The 21,780-nt window shown below is 45.5% G+C and overlaps 1 protein-coding gene across 1 annotated transcript; it reads right to left on the reverse strand.

The window, feature by feature from the left end:
- Window positions 1-16,551: 16,551 nt before the first annotated feature.
- Window positions 16,552-21,347, reverse strand: LOC123103060 (PP2A regulatory subunit TAP46). The gene is made up of 9 exons (XM_044524546.1): window positions 21,042-21,347; window positions 20,845-20,967; window positions 20,651-20,737; window positions 20,422-20,526; window positions 20,085-20,246; window positions 18,802-18,837; window positions 18,634-18,705; window positions 17,701-17,978; window positions 16,552-16,935 (listed from the first exon to the last, which is right to left on the reverse strand). The coding sequence occupies exons 1-9, from the start codon at window positions 21,186-21,188 to the stop codon at window positions 16,701-16,703; spliced, it is 1,245 nt and encodes a 414-aa protein (XP_044380481.1). The 5' UTR covers window positions 21,189-21,347; the 3' UTR covers window positions 16,552-16,700.
- Window positions 21,348-21,780: the final 433 nt, after the last annotated feature.

The raw sequence follows: 21,780 nt of genomic DNA on the forward strand, positions 1-21,780 counted from the left end.
GATATGAAGTCTACAATAAGTTCTAGAGCTGCAAAATGGAGGAGAATAGTTATGTCAGTGAACATATAATCAGAATATCTCTGTACCACAACCACTTGACTCAACTGGGAGTTAATCTTCCTGATGATAGTGTCATTGACAGAGTTCTTCAATCACTGCCACCAAGCTACAAGAGCTTCCTGATGAACTATAATATGCAAGGGATGGATAAGACAATTCCTGAGCTCTTCACAATGCTAAAGGCTGTGGAGGTAGAAATCAAGAAGGAGCATCAAGTGTTGATGGTTAACAAGACCACTAGTTTCAAGAAAAAGGGCAAAGGGAAGAATGTGAACTTCAAGAAGAATGGCAAGCAAGTTGCTACTCAAGTGAAGAAGCCCAAGTCTCGACTTAAGCCTGAGACTGAGTGCTTCTACTGCAAAGGGACTGGTCACTGGAAGCGGAACTGCCCCAAGTATTTGGCGGATTAGAAGGATGGCAAAGTGAAAGGTATATTTGATATACATGTTATTGATGTGTACCTTACTAATGCTCGTAGTAGCGCCTGGGTATTTGATACTGGTTTTGTTGCTCATATTTGCAATTCGAAACATGGGCTATGGATTAAGCGAAAATTGGCTAAGGACGAGGTGATGATGCATGTGGGAAATTGTTCCAAAGTCGATGTGATCGCCGTCTGCACGCTACCTCTACATCTACCTTCGGGATTAGTTTTAGACCTAAATAATTGTTATTTGGTGCCAGTGTTAAGCATGAACATTATATCTGGATCTTGTTTGATGTGAGACGGTTATTTATTTAAAATCAGAGAATAATGGTTGTTCTATTTATATGAGTAATATCTTTTATGGTCATGCACCCTCGATGACTGGTCTATTTTTGATGAATCTCGACAGTAGTGATACACATATTCATAGTATTGAAGCCAAAAGATATAAGTTTAATAATGATAGTGCAACTTATTTGTGGCACTGCTGTTTAGGTCATATTGGTGTAAAGCGCATGAAGAGACTCCATGTTGATGGGATTTTGGAATCACTTGATTATGAATCACTTGATGCTTGCGAACCATGCCTCATGGGCAAGATGACTAAGCCTCCGTTCTCCAAAACAATGGAGCGAGCAACAGACTTGTTGAAAATAATACATACCGATATATGCGGTCCGATGAGTGTTGAGGCTCGCGGCGGGTATCGTTATTTTCTGACCTTCACAGATGATTTAAGCAGATATGGGTATGTCTACTTAATGAAACATAAGTCTGAAACATTTGAAAAGTTCAAAGAATTTCAGAGTGAAGTGGAAAATCATCGTAACAAGAAAATAAAGTTTCTACAATCTGATCGTGCAGGTGAATATTTGAGTTATGAGTTTGGTCTTCATTTGAAACAATGTGAAATAGTTTCGCAACTCACGCCACCTGGAACACCACAGCGTAATGGTGTGTCCGAACATCATAACCGCACTTTATTAGATATGGTGCAATCTATGATGTCTCTTACTAATTTACCGCTATCATTTGGGGGTTATACTTTAGAGACGACTGCATTCACGTTAAATAGGGCACCATCTAAATCCATTGAGATGACACCATATGAACTGTGGTTTGGCAACAAACCCAAGTTGTCGTTTCTTAAAGTTTGGGGTTGCGATCCTTATGTGAAAAAGCTTCAACCTGATAAACTCGAACCCAAATCGGAGAAATGTGTCTTCGTAGGATACCCAAAGGAGACTGTTGGGTACACCTTCTATCACAGATTCGAAGGCAAGATATTCGTTGCTAAGAATGGATACTTTCTAGAGAAGGAGTTTCTCTCGAAAGAAGTGAGTGGGAGGAAAGTAGAACTTGATGAGGTAAATGTACCTTCTCCCTTATTGGAAAGTAGTTCATCACATAAATCAGTTCTAGTGATTCCTACACCAATTAGTGAGGAAGCTAATGATGATGGTCATGAAACTTCTGATCAAGTTACTACCGAACCTCATAGGTCAACCAGAATAAGATCCGCGCCAAAGTGGTACGGTACTCCTGTTCTGGAGGTCATGTTACTTGACCATGACGAACCTACAAACTATGAGGGAGCGATGATGAGCCCAGATTCCACGAAATGGCTTGAGGCCATGAAATCTGAGATGGGATCCATGTATGAGAACAAAGTATGGACTTTGGTTGACTTGCCCGATGATTGGCAAGAAATAGAGAATAAAGGGATCTTCAAGAAGAAGACTGACGCTGACGGTAATGTTACTGTCTACAAAGCTCGACTTTTTGCGAAAGGTTTTTGACAAGTTCAAGGAGTTGACTACGATGAGACCTTCTCACCCGTAGAGATGCTTAAGTCTGTCCGAATCATGTTAGCAATTCCTGCATTTTATGATTATGAAATTTGGCAAATGGATGTCAAAACTGCATTCCATAATGGCTATCTTAAAGAAGAGTTGTATATGATGCAAACAGAAGGTTTTATTGATCCAAAAGGTGCTAACAAAGTGTGCAAGCTCCAGCGATCCATTTATGGACTAGTACAAGCCTCTGGAGTTGAAATATATGCTTTGATAGTGTGATCAAAGCATATGGTTTTATACAGACTTTTGGAGAAGCATGTATTTACAAGAAAGTGAGTGGGAGCACTACAACCTTTCTGATAAGTATATGTGAATGACATATTGTTGATTGGAAATGATGTAGAACTTTCTATAAAGCATAAAGGAGTGTTTGAAAGGAGTTTTTCAAAGAAAGACCTCGGTGAAGCTGCTTACATATTGAGCATCAAGATCTATAGAGATAGATCAAGACACTTGATAAGATTTTTCAATGAATACATACCTTGAGAAGATTTTGAAGTAGTTCAAAATGGAACGGTCAAAGAAGGAGTTCTTGCCTGTATTGCAAGGTGTGAAGTTGAGTAAGACTCAAAACCCAACCACGGCAGAAAATAGAAATAGAATGAAAGTCATTCCCTATGCCTCAGTCATAGGTTCTATAAAGTATGCTATGTTGTGTACCAGACCTATTGTGTACCTCACCATGAGTTTGGCGAGAGGGTACAACAGTGATCCAGGAGTGGATCACTTGACAGCGGTCAAAATTATCCTTAGTTGCCTAAGAGGACTAAGGAAATGTTTCTCGGTTATGGAGTTGATAAAGAGTTCGTCGTAAAGAGTTACGTCGATGCAAGCTTTTACACCGATCCGGATGACTCTAAGTCTCAATCTGGATACATATTGAAAGTGGGAGCAATTAGCTAAAGTAGCTCCGTGCAGAGCAATGTATACATAGAAATTTTGCAAAATACATACGGATCTGAATGTGGCAGACCCATTGACTAAACTTCTCTCAAAAGCAAAACATGATCACTCTCTGGGTGTTAATCACATAGCGATGTGAACTAGATTATTGACTGTAGTAAACCCTTTGGGTATGAGTCACATAGAGATGTGAACTAATCACATAAAGATGTGGACTATTGGTGTTAAATCACATGACGATGTGAACTAGCTTATTGACTCTAGTGCAAGTGGGAGACTGAAGGAAATATGCCCTAGAGGCAATAATAAAGTTGTTATTTATATTTCCTTATATCATGATAAATGTTTATTATTCATGCTAGAATTGTATTAACCAGAAACTTAGTACATGTGTGAATACATAGACAAACAGAGTGTCCCTAGTATGCCTCTACTTGACTAGCTCGTTAATCAAAGATGGTTAAATTTCCTAGCCATAGACATGTGTTGTCATTTGGTGAACGGGATCACATCATTAGAGAATGATGTGATGGACAAGACCCATCCGTTAGCTTAGCACTATGATCGTTTAGTTTATTGCTATTGCTTTCTTCATGACTTATACATGTTCCTATGACTATGAGATTATGCAACTCCCGAATATCGGGGGAACACTTACTGTGCTATCAAACATCACAACATAACTGGGTGATTACAAAGATGCTCTACAGGTGTCTCCGATGGTGTTTGTTGAGTTGGCATAGATCGAGATTAGGATTTGTCACTACGAATGTCGAAGAGGTATCTCTGGGCCCTCTCGGTAATGCGCATCACTATAAGCCTTGCAAGCAATGTGACTAATGAGTTAGTTATAGGATGATGCATTACAGAACGAGTAAAGAGACTTGCCGGTAACGAGATTGAACTAGGTATGATGATACCAATGATCGAATCTCGAGCAAGTAACATACCGATGACAAAGGGAACAACGTATGTTGTTATGTGGTTTGACCGACAAAGATCTTCGTAGAATATATAGGAGCCAATATGAGCATCCAGGTTCCGCTATTGGTTATCGACCAGAGATGTGTCTCGGTCATGTCTACATAGTTCTCGAACCCGTAGGGTCCGCGCGCTTAACGTTCGATGACGATTTGTATTATGAGTTTATGTGATTTGATGACCGAAGGTTGTTCGGAGTCCCGGATGAGATCACGGACATGACGAGGAGTCTCGAAATGGTCGAGGCATAAAGATTGAATATTGGACCATGTTATTTGGACACCAGAAGTGTTCCGAATAGTTTCGGGTAAAAATGGAGTGCCGAAGGGGTTACCGAAACCCCCCGGAACTAATGGGCCACCATGGACCTTGTTGTAGAGAAAGGAGGGCAGCCAGGAAGCCCCCCCCCCTTGTAGTCCGAATTGGACAAGGCAAGGGGGGGCGCCCCCCTTTCCTACTCCCTCTCCCTCTCCTTCCTTCCCCCTCTCTTCCTTGTGGAGGAATCCTACTAGGATTGGTAATCCTAGTAGGATTCCCTCTCCTTGGGCGCGCCCTAGGGACGACCGGCCTCCCCCTCCCTCCTTTATATACGGGGGCAGGGGGCACCCTAGAACACCCAAGTTGATCTTTTAGCCGTGTGCGGTGCCCCCTCCACAGTTACACACCTCGGTCATATCGTCGTAGTGCTTAGGCGAAGCCCTGCACCGGTAACTTCATCATCACTATCGCCACGCCGTCGTGCCGATGGAACTGTCCCTCGGCCTCTGCTGGATCAAGAGTTCGAGGGACGTCATTGAGCTGAACGTGTGCAGAACTCGGAGGTGCCGTACGTTCGATGCTTGATCGGTCGGAACGAGAAGAAGTTCGACTACATTAACCACGTTGTCAAACGCTTCCGCTTTCGGCCTACGAGGGTATGTAGACACACTCTCCCCTCTCATTGCTATGCATCTCCTAGATAGATCTTGCGTGATCGTAGGAATTTTTTTGAAATACTACGTTCCCCAACAAGGAGCATGTACGCGACGTCCGCAGTCAGGTACCCCGCCTCCCGGAGCTCCTTGACGTCCTTCTCCGTGACGGAGGAGGCCACCCACTTGCCCTTTGAGCCGGATCCAGACATGGCTGGAGAGGTTGGTGGCAGTGGGAAAGATTGAAGCTTGGGCGCTGGAGCTTGAGGATGGGAAACGGGAGAAGGAAGAAGGCGTGGGGTGAAAAGAGGGATCTTTATCCACTTATATAGGCAGTGAATATCAAGCCCCCCCCCCCCCTCAAGCCTTAAAACTCGCTTATTCCCAAGGGGTCGTGCGAATGGCACGGTTGGATTACCCAAACCCGTATTGATGAGGATCCCACAATAAGTGGACACAATCTCTGCTTTGACAAGATGTGTCAATAGAGGCCGTGCCTCAAAATGCGAAGCGGGTGGCCAAAAACGATTCGAAATGATAAAGAGGCCAGATGTAGCGTTTCGCCGAAAAGGATTGTCAGTTGACAGACATAATTTTTATTAAATATTTTGCCTTCATGGTTGAGGGTTGTGACCGTCATGCAGAGCCGGATACAGTTCTTTTATTCAAAGATTGCTTTGAAGTATTCCGAGGAGGAACCCGCCTTGCAATTGTTGGGGAACGTAGTAGAATTTTAAAATTTTCTACGCATCACCAAGATCAATCTATGGAGTCATCTAGCAACGAGGGAGAGGGGAGTGCATCTACATACCCTTGTAGATCGCGCGCGGAAGCGTTCAAGAGAACGGGGTTGATGGAGTCGTACTCGTCGTGATCCAAATCACCGATGACCTAGCGCCGAACGGACGGCACCTCTGCGTTCAACACACGTACGGTTGGGAAGACGTCTCCTCCAACTTGATCCAGCAAGGGGGGTGGAGAGGTTGATGAAGATCCAGCAGCACGACGGCGTGGTGGTGGAAGCAACGGTGATCTCGGCAGGGCTTCGCCAAGCTCAGGGAGAGGGAGGAGTGTCACGGGAGGGGGAGGGAGGCGCCAGGGGCTAGGGTGCGGCTGCCCTCCCTCCTCCCCACTGTATATAGGGTCCCTAGGGGGGCGCCGGCCCTAGGAGATCCAATCTCCAAGGGGGCGGCGGCCAAGGGGGTGGCTTGCCCCCAAGCCAAGTGGGGCGCCCCCCACCCCTAGGGTTTCCAACCCTAGGCGCAGGGGGAGGCCTAAGGGGGGCGCACCAGCCCACTAGGGGCTGGTTCCCCTCCCACTTCAGCCCATGGGGCCCTCCGGGATAGGTGGCCCCACCAGGTGGACCCCCGGGACCCTTCCGGTGGTCCCGGTACAATACCGATTACCCCCAAAACTTTCCCGATGGCCGAAACTTGACTTCCTATATATAAATCTTCACCTCCGGACCATTCCGGAACTCCTCGTGACGTCCGGGATCTCATCCGGGACTCCGAAAAACTTTCGGGTTACCGTATACTAATATCTCAACAACCCTAGCGTCACCAAACCTTAAGTGTGTAGACCCTACGGGTTCGGGAGACACGCAGACATGACCGAGACAACTCTCCGGTCAATAACCAACAGCAGGATCTGGATACCCATGTTGGCTCCCACATGCTCCTCGATGATCTCATCGGATGAACCACGATGTCGAGGATTCAATCAATCCGTATACAATTCCCTTTGTCAATCCGTATGTTACTTGACCGAGACTCGATCGTCGGTATCCCAATACCTCGTTCAATCTCGTTACCGGCAAGTCACTTTACTCGTACCGTAATGCATGATCCCGTGATCAACCAATTGGTCACATTGAGCTCATTATGATGATGCATTACCGAGTGGGCCCAGAGATACCTCTCCGTCATACGGAGTGACAAATCCCAGTCTCGATTCGTGCCAACCCAACAGATACTTTCGGAGATACCTGTAGTGTACCTTTATAGTCACCCAGTTACATTGTGACGTTTGGCACACCCAAAGCACTCCTACGGTATACAGGAGTTGCACAATCTCATGGTCTAAGGAAATGATACTTGACATTCAGAAAAGCTATAGCAAACGAACTACACGATCTTTGAGCTATGCTTAGGATTGGGCCTTGTCCATCACATCATTCTCCTAATGATGTGATCCCGTTATCAATGACATCCAATGTCCATAGTCAGGAAACCATGACTATCTTTTGATCAACGAGCTAGTCAACTAGAGGCTCACTAGGGACGTGTTGTGGTCTATGTATTCACACATGTATTAGGATTTCCAGATAACACAATTATAGCATGAACAATAGACAATTATCATGAACAAAGAAATATAATAATAACCATTTTATTATTGCCTCTAGGGAATATTTCCAACAGTCTCCCACTTGCACTAGAGTCAATAGTCTAGTTACATTGTGATGAATCGAACACCCATGCAGTTCTGGTGTTAATCATGTTTTGCTCTAGGGAGAGGTTTAGTCAACGGATCTGCCACATTCAGGTCCGTATGTACTTTACAAATATCTATGTCTCCATTTTGAACACTTTCACGAATGGAGTTGAAGCGACGCTTGATATGCCTGGTCTTCTTGTGAAACCTGGGCTCCTTGGCAAGGGCAATAGCTCCAGTGTTGTCACAGAAGAGAGTCATCGGGCCCGACGCATTGGGTATGACTCCTAGGTCGGTAATGAACTCCTTCACCCAGATTGCCTCTTGTGCTACCTCCGAGGCTGCCATGTACTCCGCTTCACATGTAGATCCCGCCACAACGCTTTGCTTGCAACTGCACCAGCTTACTGCCCCACCATTCAAAATATACATGTATCTGGTTTGTGACTTAGAGTCATACAGATCTGTGTCGAGGCTAGCATCGACGTAACCCTTTACGACGAGCTCTTCGTCACCTCCATAAACGAGAAACATATCCTTAGTCCTCTTCAGGTACTTCAGGATATTCTTGACCGTTGTCCAGTGTTCCATGACGGGATTACTTTGGTACCTTCCTACCAAACTTACGGCAAGGTTTACATCAGGTCTGGTACACAGCATAGCATACATGATAGACCCTATGGCCGAGGCATAGGGGACGACACTCATCTTTTCTCTATCTTCTACCGTGGTCGGGCATTGAGTCGTGCTCAATCTCGTACCTTGCAATACAGGCAAGAACCCCTTCTTTGACTGATCCATTTTGAACTTCTTCAATATCTTGTCAAGGTACATACTCTGTGAAAGACCAATGAGGCGTCTCGATCTATCTCTATAGATCTTGATGCCTAATATATAAGCAGCTTCTCCAAGATCCTTCATTGAAAAACACTTGTTCAAGTAGGCCTTTATGCTTTCCAAGAATTCTATATCATTTCCCATCAACAGTATGTCATCCACATACAATATGAGAAATGCTACAGAGCTCCCACTCACTTTCTTGTAAATGCAGGCTTCTCCATAAGTCTGCGTAAACCCAAACGCTTTGATCATCTCATCAAAACGAATGTTCCAACTCCGAGATGCTTGCACCAGCCCATAAATCGAGCGTTGGAGCTTGCACACCTTGTCGGCATTTTAGGATCGACAAAACCTTCCGGTTGCATCATATACAATTCTTCCTTAAGGAAACCATTAAGGAATGCCGTTTTGACGTCCATTTGCCATATCTCATAATCCTAGAATGCGGCAATTGCTAACATGATTCGGAAGGACTTCAGCTTCGCTGCGGGTGAAAAAGTCTCATCGTAGTCAACCCCTTGAACTTGTCGATAACCCTTAGCGACAAGCCAAGCTTTATAGATGGTTACATTACCATCCGCGTATGTCTTCTTCTTAAAGATCCATTTATTTTCTATGGCTCGCCGATCATCGGGCAAGTCAGTCAAAGTCCATACTTCGTTTTCATACATGGATCCTATCTCGGATTTCATGGCTTCCAGCCATTTGTCGGAATCCAGGCCCGCCATCGCTTCTTCATAGTTCGAAGGTTCACCGTTGTCTAACAACATGATTTCCAAGACAGGGTTGTCGTACCACTCTGGTGCGGAACGTGTCCTTGTGGACCTACGAAGTTCAGTAGCAACTTGATCTAAAGTTTCATGATCATCATCATTAACTTCCGCTCTAGTCGGTGCAGGCACCTCAGGAACATTTTCTTGAGCTGCGCCACTTACCGGTTCAAGAGGTAATACTTCATCAAGTTCTACTTTCCTCCCACTTATTTCTTTCGAGAGAAACTCTTTCTCTAGAAAGGACCCATTCTTGGCAACAAAGATCTTGCCTTCGGATCTGAGGTAGAAGGTATACCCAATAGTTTCTTTAAGGTATCCTATGAAGACGCATTTTTCCGATTTGGGTTCGAGCTTTTCAGGTTGAAGTTTCTTGACATAAGCATCGCATCCCCAAACTTTTAGAAACGACAGCTTAGGTTTCTTCCCAAACCATAATTCATACGGTGTCGTCTCAACGGATTTCGACGAAGCCCTATTTAAAGTGAATGCGGCAGTCTCTAAAGCATAGCCCCAAAATGACAGCGGTAGATTGGTAAGAGACATCATAGATCGCACCATATCCAATAGAGTGCGATTATGACGTTCGGACACACCATTACGCTGAGGTGTTCCAGGCGGTGTGAGTTGTGAAACTATTCCACATTTTCTTAAGTGTGTGCCAAATTTGTGACTCAAGTATTCTCCCCCACGATCTGATCGCAAGAACTTGATTTTCCTGTCACGTTGATTCTCAACCTCACTCTGAAATTCCTTGAACTTTTCAAAGGTCTCAGACTTGTGTTTCATTAAGTAGACATACCCATATCTACTCAAGTCATTAGTGAGGGTGAGAACATAACGATAGCCACCGCGAGCCTCAACACTCATTGGACCGCATGCATCAGTATGTATGATTTCCAATAAGTTGGTTGCTCGCTCCATTGTTCCTGAGAATGGAGTCTTGGTCATTTTACCCATGAGGCATGGTTCGCACGTGTCAAATGATTCGGAATCAAGAGACTCCAAAAGTCCATCGGCATGGAGCTTCTTCATGCGTTTGACACCTATGTGACCAAGGCGGCAGTGCCACAAGTATGTGGGACTATCATTATCAACCTTACATCTTTTGGTATTCACACTATGAATATGTGTAACATTACGCTCGAGATTCATTAAGAATAAACCATTCACCAGCGGAGCATGACCATAAAACATATCTCTCATATAAATAGAACAACCATTATTCTCGGATTTAAATGAGTAGCCATCTCGAATTAAACGAGATCCTGATACAATGTTCATGCTCAAAGCTGGCACTAAATAACAATTATTGAGGTTTAAAACTAATCCCGTAGGTAAATGTAGAGGTAGCGTGCCGACGGCGATCACATCGACCTTGGAACCATTCCCGACGCGCATCGTCACCTCGTCCTTCACCAGTCTCTGCTTATTCCGCAGCTCCTGCTTTGAGTTACAAATGTGAGCAACCGCACCGGTATCAAATACCCAGGAGCTACTACGAGTACTGGTAAGGTACACATCAATTACATGTATATCACATATACCTTTAGTGTTGCCGGCCTTCTTGTCCGCTAAGTATTTGGGGCAGTTCCGCTTCCAGTGACCACTTCCCTTGCAATAAAAACACTCAGTCTCAGGCTTGGGTCCATTCTTTGACTTCTTCCCGGCAGCTTGCTTACCGGGCGCGGCAACTCCCTTGCCGTCCTTCTTGAAGTTCTTCTTACCCTTGCCTCTCTTGAACTTAGTGGTTTTATTCACCATCAACACTTGATGTTCCTTTTTGATTTCCACCTCTGCTGATTTCAGCATTGAATATACCTCAGGAATGGTCTTTTCCATCCCCTGCATATTGAAGTTCATCACAAAGCTCTTGTAGCTCGGTGGAAGCGACTCAAGGATTCTGTCAATGACCGCGTCATCCGGGAGATTAACTCCCAGCTGAGTCAAGCGGTTATGCAACCCAGACATTTTGAGTATGTGCTCACTGACAGAACTATTTTCCTCCGTCTTACAGCTGAAGAACTTGTCGGAGACTTCATATCTCTCGACCCGGGCATGAGCTTGGAAAACCATTTTCAGCTCTTCGAACATCTCATATGCTCCGTGTCTCTCAAAACGCTTTTGGAGCCCCGGTTCTAAGCTGTAAAGCATGCCGCACTGAACGAGGGAGTAATCATCAGCACGTGACTGCCAAGCGTTCATAACGTCTTGGTTCTCTGGGATGGGTGCGTCACCTAGCGGTGCTTCTAGGACATAATCTTTCTTGGCAGCTATGAGGATGATCCTCAGGTTCCGGACCCAGTCCATATAGTTGCTGCCGTCGTCTTTCAGCTTGGTTTTCTCTAGGAACGCGTTGAAGTTGAGGGCAACATTAGCGTGGGCTATTTGATATACAAGACATAGTGTAAAGATTTTAGACTAAGTTCATGATAATTAAGTTCATCTAATCAAATTATTCAATGAACTCCCACTCAGATAGACATCCCTCTAGTTATCTAAGTGAAACATGATCCGAGTTAACTAGGCTATGTCCGATCATCACGTGAGACGGACTAGCCAACATCGGTGAACATCTTCATGTTGATCGTATCTTCTATACGACTCATGCTCGACCTTTCGGTCTTCCGTGTTTCGAGGCCATGTCTGTACATGCTAGGCTCGTCAAGTCAACCTAAGTGTATTGCGTGTGTAAATCTGGCTTACACCCATTGTATTCGAACGTTAGAATCTATCACACCCGATCATCACGTGGTGCTTCGAAACAACGAACCTTCGCAACGGTGCACAGTTAGGGGGAACACTTTCTTGAAATTATTACGAGGGATCATCTTATTTAAGCTACCGTCGTTCTAAGCAAATAAGATGTAAAACATGATAAACATCACATGCAATCAAATAGTGACATGATATGGCCAATATCATTTGCTCCTTTTGATCTCCATCTTCGGGGCTCCATGATCATCGTTGTCACCGGCATGACACCATGATCTCCATCATCGTGTCTTCTTGAAGTTGTCTCGTCATCTATTACTTCTACTACTATGGCTAATGCTTTAGCAATAAAGTAAAGTAATTACATGACGTTTATGTTGACATGCAGGTCATAAATAAATAAAGACAACTCCTATGGCTCCTGCCGGTTGTCATACTCATCGACATGCAAGTCGTGATTCCTATTACAAGAACATGATCAATCTCATACATCACATATATCATTCATCACATCCTTTTGGCCATATCACATCACACGACACATGCTGCAAAAACAAGTTAGACGTCCTCTAATTGTTGTTGCAAGTTTTTACGTGGCTGCTATAGGTTTCTAGCAAGAACGTTTCTTACCTACGCCAAAACCACAACGTGATATGCCAATTTCTATTTACCCTTCATAAGGACCCTATTCATCGAATCCGATCCGACTAAAGTGGGAGAGACAGACACCCGCCAGCCACCTTATGCAACTAGTGCATGTCAATCGGTGGAACCAGTCTCACGTAAGCGTACGTGTAAGGTCGGTCCGGGCCGCTTCATCCCATGATGCCGCCGAATCAAGATAAGACTAGTAACGGCAAGCAAATTGACAATATCGACGCCCACAACTGCTTTGTGTTCTACTCGTGCATAGAAACTACGCATAGACCTAGCTCATGATGCCACTATTGGGGAACGTAGCAGAATTTTAAAAAATTTCTACGCATCACCAAGATCAATCTATGGAGTAATCTAGCAACGAGGGAGAGGGGAGTGCATCTACATACCCTTGTAGATCGTGCGCGGAAGCGTTCAAGAGAACGGGGTTGATGGAGTCGTACTCGTCGTGATCCAAATCACCGATGACCTAGCGCCGAACGGACGGCACCTCCGCGTTCAACACACGTACGCTTGGGAAGACGTCTCCTCTAACTTGATCCAGCAAGGGGGAAGGAGAGGTTGATGAAGATCCAGCAGCACGACGGCGTGGTGGTGGAAGCAACGGTGATCTCGGCAGGGCTTCGCCAAGCTCAAGGAGAGGGAGGAGTGTCACGGGAGGGAGAGGGAGGTGCCAGGGGCTAGGGTGCGGCTGCCCTCCCTCCCCCCCACTATATATATGGTCCCTAGGGGGGGGGCCTAGGAGATCCAATCTCCAAGGGGGGGCGGCGGCCAAGGGGGTGGCTTGCCCCCCAAGCCAAGTGGGGCGCCCCCCACCCCTAGGGTTTCCAACCCTAGGCGCAGGGGGGGCCAAGGGGGGCGCACCAGCCCACTAGGGGTTGTTTCCCCTCCCACTTCAGCCCATGGGGCCCTCCGGGATAGGTGGTCCCACCCGGTGGACCCCCGGGACCCTTCCGGTGGTCCCGGTACAATACCGGTTACCCCCGAAACTTTCCCGATGGCTGAAACTTGACTTCCTATATATAAATCTTCACCTACGGACCATTCCGGAACTCCTTGTGACGTCCGGGATCTCATCCGGTACTCCGGACAACTTTCGAGTTATCGTATACTAATATTTCAACAACCCTAGCGTCACCGAACCTTGAGTGTGTAGACCCTACTGGTTCGGGAGACACACAGACATGACCGAGACAACTCTCCGGTCAATAACCAACAGCGGGATCTAGATACCCATGTTGGCTCCCACATGCTCCTCGATGATCTCATCGGATGAACCACGATGTCGAGGATTCAATCAATCTGTATACAATTCCCTTTGTAAATCGGTACGTTACTTGCCCGAGACTCGATCGTCGGTATCCCAATACCTCGTTCAATCTCATTACCGGCAAGTCACTTTACTCGTACCGTAATACATGATCACGTGATCAACCACTTGGTCACATTGAGCTCATTATGATGATGCATTACCGAGTGGGCCCAGAGATACCTCTCCGTCATACGGAGTGACAAATCCCAGTCTCGATTCGTGCCAACCCAACAGATACTTTCGGAGATACCTGTAGTGTACCTTTATAGTCACCCAGTTACGTTGTGACGTTTGGCACACCCAAAGCACTCCTACGGTATCCAGGAGTTGCACAATCTCATGGTCTAAGGAAATGATACTTGACATTTAGAAAAGCTATAGCAAACGAACTACACGATCGTTGAGCTATGCTTAGGATTGGGCCTTGTCCATCACATCATTCTCCTAATGATGTGATCCCGTTATCAATGACATCCAATGTCCATAGTCAGGAAACCATGACTATCTTTTGATCAACGAGCTAGTCAACTAGAGGCTCACTAGGGACGTGTTGTGGTCTATGTACTCACACATGTATTACGATTTCCGGATAACACAATTATAGCATGAACAATAGACAATTATCATGAACAAAGAAATATAATAATAACCATTTTATTATTGCCTCTAGGGCATATTTCCAACAGCAATGCCGAAGACAATCTGCGCGCCGAACATATCGTCGTTGAAGACTGGTTCAGGGGATACTGAGGGAGTCCTGGATTAAGGGGTCCTCGGGTGTCCGGGCTGTGTGATATGGGTCGGACTGATGGGCCGTGAAGATACAAGGTAGAAGGCCTTCCCCCGTGTCCGAATAGGACTCTCCTTTGCGTGGATGGCAAGATTGGCATCCGGATGTATAGTTTCCTTCTTCTGTAAACCGACTATGTATAACCCTAGGCCCTTCCGGTGTCCATATAAACCGGAGGGGTTTGTCCGTAGAGGCTATCAGAATTCATATAGGCTAGGCATCTAGGGTTTAGCCATTACGATCTTGAGGTATATCAACTCTTGTAACCCCTATATTCACCAAAGTCAATCAAGCAGGAAGTAGGGTTTTACCTCCATTAAGAGGGCCCGAACCTGGGTAAACATCGTGTCCTCTTTGTCTCATGTTACCTTCATCCTCAGACGCATAGTTCAGGACTCCCTACCCGAGATCGGCGGGTTTTGACACCGACGAGCATCCCAGGAAATTCTCTTGTTGCATTCTGTGCTGGGATCCGAGCAGTGTCTTTAGCATTGGGTGATCACAAGTATTGTGGTCCAAACACTGCCACCACTGCCCTGCAGAACTTGTAGAAACACTCAATGGTCGTGGATACGGCCAAGCGCCCATAGTCGTCGAGTGAATCACCGGGAGCTCCATATGCAAGCAACCTCATAGCTATTGTGCACTTCTGGATTGAGGTGAATCCAAGTGTGCCAGTGCAATCCTTCTTGCACTTGAAGTAGATGTCGAACTCCCGCATGAAATTCACAATCCTGAGAAAAAGCTTTCGGCTCATCCGATAACGCCGCCGAGCCACCTCGTCGCGGCTTTGCATTGCTCGCAAGCAGGCCGGCCAGGGCGGCGAGGACCATGAGATGCTCTTCGTCTTGGACGTCGGCATCGGGTTCCTCCTCCAGCAGCGCCGCGAGCGCCTCCTCGTCATCGAGCAGACAAATCGCCGAACACCTGACGGGCGTGGTGGGCGCACAGCCGCCGGTATCCTACCCTGTGCGGCCGGAGCGCCGGAAAACTCGCCCAGGAAGGTGGTGAATAGGTTGCCCGGCGAAACTCTTTCTCTTTTTCGGCGGGGAATAGCATATCTAACGGTGGTGGGGGGAGGGCGGAGCCGGGATCGACAAGGTGGCGGAAGGGCGCGCGCAGGAGGACGTTTATCTTGACTTTTCGCCTGACAGTGTGGCCGAAACATGGTTTTCCTTCCGCCGGAGCTCCCGAACGCCCCCAGTGTGATGGGTTCGGCCTAGGACCGCCGGGCCCAAAAACGGGCCGAGCCGGCGGATTTCAGCATCTTGAGGGCGCGACTGGGAGGGTTTTCGGCGCCGGCGTGAAAAAAGTCGCCTTGGAGGGCCTGTTGGGGACGTAGCTGGAGATGCTCTACTCTGAAGTTATTCTGTTTACTCTGTTTTTCTTTGAATAATTGTTCTGTGTTGAAGAAAATGTCAAAATCTTTCATTCGCTCCCCTATGATTGATAACTTCCATCATAGATTTTTTTTTTTAGCAACACTTCCATCATAGATTGTCCACCTACCCGACCGCGCCCACCCTCCACCCGGATGGCTGGCATCGATGTCCTGCTTGCCACCTTCCCCAAGCCCGGCAGCACCTGGCATGTCGAGGCCAGGGCAGGTTCTCCTCCTGGACTACGAGGAGCTCACCGCCGGAGCCTGGCAGGACTAGAGGTGAAACCGGTTTAGGAAGACCGACATGACCAAAACGTCAGTGTTGATGGCAAGGAGGAGCGATAAGATCCCTGAAAACAACTTCAGAGGATATAGATTGGTGAACATCGACAGATCAGAATTAGTTGATTCATGATGGCAGATGCTATATCAATAGAGATATGGATGGCACCTAAAAAGGGGGGGATAACACCTCAAAAAAAAAAGGAGGGGGGGGGGGGGGGTATGGATGAAATAATGCACTCGCACAACATTTCTGCAAATAATGTACTCTGGTGATCACTCTTGCAAACGTGAGGGCAAATAACAGAAACGTTATAATAGTACATGAACATCAGCTACATGTGGTATCTTCAGCACAGTGTCAATAGCTTTCAATTTAGCCGCAGGGAGTGAGCTTCTTGTTGCCTGCACCGCGTGGGTTTTCATCCTTCCAGTCATCAAATGCCCTTGCTTTCTCCTCTTCTGCGTCCTCGTCGTCCTGCGCCAAACTATTGTCATCCTTGTGCCAAGAGGAGCTTGCCTCTTGAATCATCTTGGCAGTCCTTTCTTGCCATTGCTCCATCATTTTCATTTCCGCTAAGCCAGCTTGTTCGATGCTCATTGTCGGCATCCTGTGGTTTCATACAGGCAAAGAGGCAACATAAAATAAAATTTCAACCTGAGAATAATCTCATAGTATAATTTGCAAATGATTCTGCATACTGTCATGACCACACAATGCAAGACGGCTTCAAGGGACAAGATACACAATTGGCCTAGCGTTCCAGGGAAACTGTCTAGTGGTTTATACCTAACAAGTACTCCCTTCACCCGAAAATATTTGTCGGAGAAATGGATGTATCTAGACGTATTTTAGTTCTAGATAAATCCATTTCTCCGACAAGTATTTCCAGACAGGAGTACAAAATAGCCATGTCTCTTTATTTGGACCCTTTTTGCATAAACTACAGCCTCATCTAAGGCACCCCTTCAACCCATTATCTCAATTAATTAGTGTGTCCTTCACCAAAGGAGATTTTGCTAATTCCTCTCAATTTGTTTGTACTTTACCAAAACAGTGAAGTGGACAAGCAAGCATGACAGAATAACAAACTACTCCCTCTGTCCGAAAAAGCTTGTCCCTCAAATTGCTAAGGTACATCCATTTGAGGGGCAAGCTTTTTCGGACGGAGGGTTCTTGTCCCTCAAATGGATGTATCTAGGAGTACTAATTAATTACTACCTCTGTAACCAATTATAAGACGTTTTTGCAGTTCATGCACTACCAGTTGCGACAAGTAGCAATCATCTCACGTTCTGCCATGGTCACCAGACAGCATAAAACATAAACAAAAGCAATGAAGTGTCGAGGCATGTAACAATATACTGAAGCATACCTGAAACTAGGCTGAAAAACTTGTGCTGCCATTCTTTCCCTCTCACTGGTGAGTCCCCCACCAACAAGACTTGCAGGTCCAAATATCAGGGGTTGGTGTTTGTGGTCATGAGCTTGTGAAACACTTGCTCTGCCTTCAATGACGTCTTGAGCAAAAGTTGCACAAGTGATTGGAGCAGCTGGTTTGGAATATGGTGCACGGCTGGCAGCATTCTGGTGCCATGCTTCAGCCTTTTGCCTGCGCTCATCTAGCATTTCTCGAGCAAATGCATTTCCATCCTAAACACCGCAAACACACAACTTTGCAGTTAATGAAGGAAAACTCCATGTACATGAAGAGATTACTCAAGGGACCCACAAACATATATTTTTTTAACTCACCGCCCATCCTAGACATCACAAAAGACACGACTGTACTTAACAGAGAAAACCTCCATGTACTGCCTCCGTTTCTTTTTAGTTCGCATATAAGATTTGTCTTAGGTTAAACGTAGTAAAGTTTGACTGCGGTTGTAGGAAAAGATATCAATATTCACAATATAAAATCGATATAATTAGATGCATTATTGAATTAACTTTCATGTTGTATATCTCTAGTATTGTAGATGTTGATAATTTTGTATATAAATTTGGTCAAACTTTATGAAGTTTGACTTAAGACAAATCTTATATGTTAAGTAAAAAAGAAAGGGAGGGATTACTTGTTTAACACATGATAAATACAAATTCAGAAACAAAAATATTTCCAATTGTACATATAAATTAACTTTGGGCAGCATATTCAAGAAATGGTATGTAGAAGAATGTCAACCACAATTTTTGTAGATGCTATCCAATATGTAAAGGAATAAAACATTGTTTTATAAAATCCACTGAAAGAATCAGTCAAAGATCCTCTCTTATCAAACTTGCCAGTTGTTTCAACAAGTTTTACCTTTTCTTTTCTTTCTTTTACAGCCAGAAGCATCTCTTCTTCCTTCTTTAACATGTCAACGAGATCAAAAGCCTACAAAGGGAAATATAATTATATACATTCAAAAATCAAATAATATTCTGAAAGACAGCATGTCAACCTAGAAAATAGAAAAGAGCACAAACTGACCTTGCAGAGAGCCAAGGAGATAGTAGCAAGCCAAGCCTGAATCAAAGAAAAATAATTGATACCGTAAGTTTTGACAGATTACAGAACAAAGGTATCAGATTACATACTAACAGTATAAGCTTTGGAACAAACATAGACAAATCACAAAAAGGCTCGCATCGACATGCACAAAAAGGAAACTGCAGCACCAGATAATTGGAATCTTTGGCACAAAAATCAGCTAAACAGAACATTTTCACATAACATCAACCAGGCTGCAAATGTATTTCGTTTTGGATCAGTACAAGGATTGAGTGATGAAACTCAGGAATGTATACACAGTAACACGCTAGAATTCGATGTAAGGGCTTAAGGGGCTCAACCAGCGAGCGCACAACGATATATAAATATGTAACCAGAGTACCGACGAGATATGCTTCTTTGAACGGTTATCTAGACTTTGTCTATTCACCTTGCATGAGATCGCTCAATGACTCGTATAAAAGGACTACTATGGGGAACAGGTGAACTTCAGAGGGACTTCCTCTGCCAGTCATCCGGTGTCTACAAGCAGGATTCACCCAGCCAGATCATGATGGTGGTGTGAATCAGAACAAAATTGCAAAATAAACTGATATTATCTACGAAGATTAGCTAAACCTAGTATTTTGTGCCAAACAAATCTAGTATGTGCAGTCTGCAATCTATTCAAAGATTAATGCACTTATATGAAAATGAGAGAAACTAAATAGCATATAAACAACAGAGAGGATTAAAATTAGGAGACCTGATAGTGTGCGAAATTTTAGGTCAGGCACTAAAGAACAAAATTAGTATGGTCTTGTTATGTGCTAAAAGGGTCAATTTACAAAATTCTGATCGCCCCCTAGAAGGTTTTCAAGAACCTAGCTGGACACATCAAACTCCAGACAATCATTATAACTTGGTAAATCAAATTATTTCCAGTCGAACCGAACAGAGCCTTATAAACTAGTACATGAAAGATACTTCCAGATTTTGGAATACTTTTAAGGATATCTTACAGCTTTAGCATATATGCTGGCATTCCAGTTTGGCAAACAGTGTCTGATTCGGAAATTATTAACAGGCCATGCAAAAATGCTAGCTACTCGCTCTATTCCTAAATGTAAGCCTTTTTAGAGATTCCAATAGGACTACATACGGAGCAAAATGAGTGAACCTACACTCTAAAGTAAGTCTATATACAGCCGTATGTAGTCCGTATTGGAATCTCTAAAAAGGCTTATATTTAGAAACAGAGGGAGTAGATGTCTGATGCTAACCTCCCTTTCTTCCTCTCCATCGGCCTCCAAATCATCTTCTTCCCCGGCTTCAATAGGTGCTGATAAAGCCGTTGCTCTCAATGAACGCCCGCGCCTTTCCTTTCTCTCTTTGATCTCTTGGAGCTTCGTTTCTGCAGCCTTTTGCCGCTTGAACCTGGCAACCTAAGCTCGAGAATTAAGGCAACAGAGTAACTTACAGGAAATTAATGAATTTAGATAAGAGATATAAGTATCCCACAGTTTGAAGGCCATGATGGTCGCATCCCAGATTATCATGATTCTCTTGTAAAATGGAAATTATTCAGTGTCCTAAAGATTTTCGGGTGCAGAGGTAAACCTTTTGTGCTCTTCGGTTTGCCCCTGTTTCAGACTGCCCCTGCCTATATAATTGAAGCTCGTCCTCTGGAATAAGCTCCAATGCTTCACATACAGAAATGAACTCCTGTAGACACCAGCAAGGATGATTAGCACATGATAAATGGGTGATCTAACGATCTGACACCACACAAGAAGGCACGCATGATAAGTGCTCGACAAATCAAGCACAGGTAACGTGACGACCGAACCTTCAAATGGTCCTGCGATGCCTTGAGGACCGGAATCCGGTCCTCCTGCTCCACTTGCTCAGTCATTTCCCCAAGGTAGTACGGCACCTGAAGAAACCAAACACGGTAATCACAGGTCGGACCAGCCATAAAACGGAGAGGAAACTCGTCAGATGTGGCGTAAGAGAGAGAGGGGAGTGGGGCGGAGGCCATACGAGCAGGTACTTGAGATTGGCGGTGGAGACGTCTTCCTTGGTCTCGTTGGAGGAGAAGAGGCCGAGCTTGCTGACCATGTCGTCGCAGCGCCGCAGCAGGTCGACCCCCTTCCGGATCCCTTCCTGCCCAAGCAAAACCGATCGTGTGAGGAGGGGTCGCGAAACCAACCAAGGGCCGGGGAAGGAGCGAAGGGGACCTGGTCGAGGGAGGAGCTGGAGGCGAGCGAGTGGAGGTGGGACGCTCTGTCAAAGAGGGCGGGGAGCGGGAGATCGGCGTCGTCCTCCGCCGCGTGGACGCGCAGCTGCGCTTCCATCCTGTTGCTGACGTCTTCCACCTCCGCCATTTTGGAGCGGGCGCCTCGCCACGGCAAGGGCGAGAGCAGAGGGGGTGGGGGAGATCGCCGGGTAAAACCCTAGAGAGGGAGGGGGAGGGCAGAGTCGCCGGGAGGGAGAGGGACGGAAGAAGACGATGGTGGAATGGAAGTGTCGGGTTTGGTCTGGTCTGGCCTGGCCGGCCAGGGGAAGACATGTGGCTCGGGTTGGCCAATCTGGCGAGTAGAACCGGTGATGAATGTTCGAGAGAATTATGTTCGAGGGAAGCAAATCTTTCTTTTTTTCGTATCCTTTTAAGAATTATAAACCCCTTTTTTTATTCAAACAAGCAAAATGATTCAAATCATCTGACTGATAACGATGCGCGCTTCCCCGGCTCCGTGGCCGTCGAATCAAATCGAATTTTAATCAGATCGTTCGAGAGTAACGTATTACCTTGAATAGACTTTGCAACTGAGCTGTTGTTGCAATCCCCAACCGTAACGAGTGATGTTTTGCTAAATCTGGATCCAAATCCTCTCGTGGGCAGTTGCCTCCCGTGCTCTTTCGAGCTCCCCGTGAAGCCGACGCCTTCATGTGTTGCTCCGACGCCGCCACCGCTGA

Source organism: Triticum aestivum, chromosome 5A (assembly GCF_018294505.1).
Source record: "Triticum aestivum cultivar Chinese Spring chromosome 5A, IWGSC CS RefSeq v2.1, whole genome shotgun sequence".
Classification (NCBI taxonomy): domain Eukaryota; kingdom Viridiplantae; phylum Streptophyta; class Magnoliopsida; order Poales; family Poaceae; genus Triticum; species Triticum aestivum.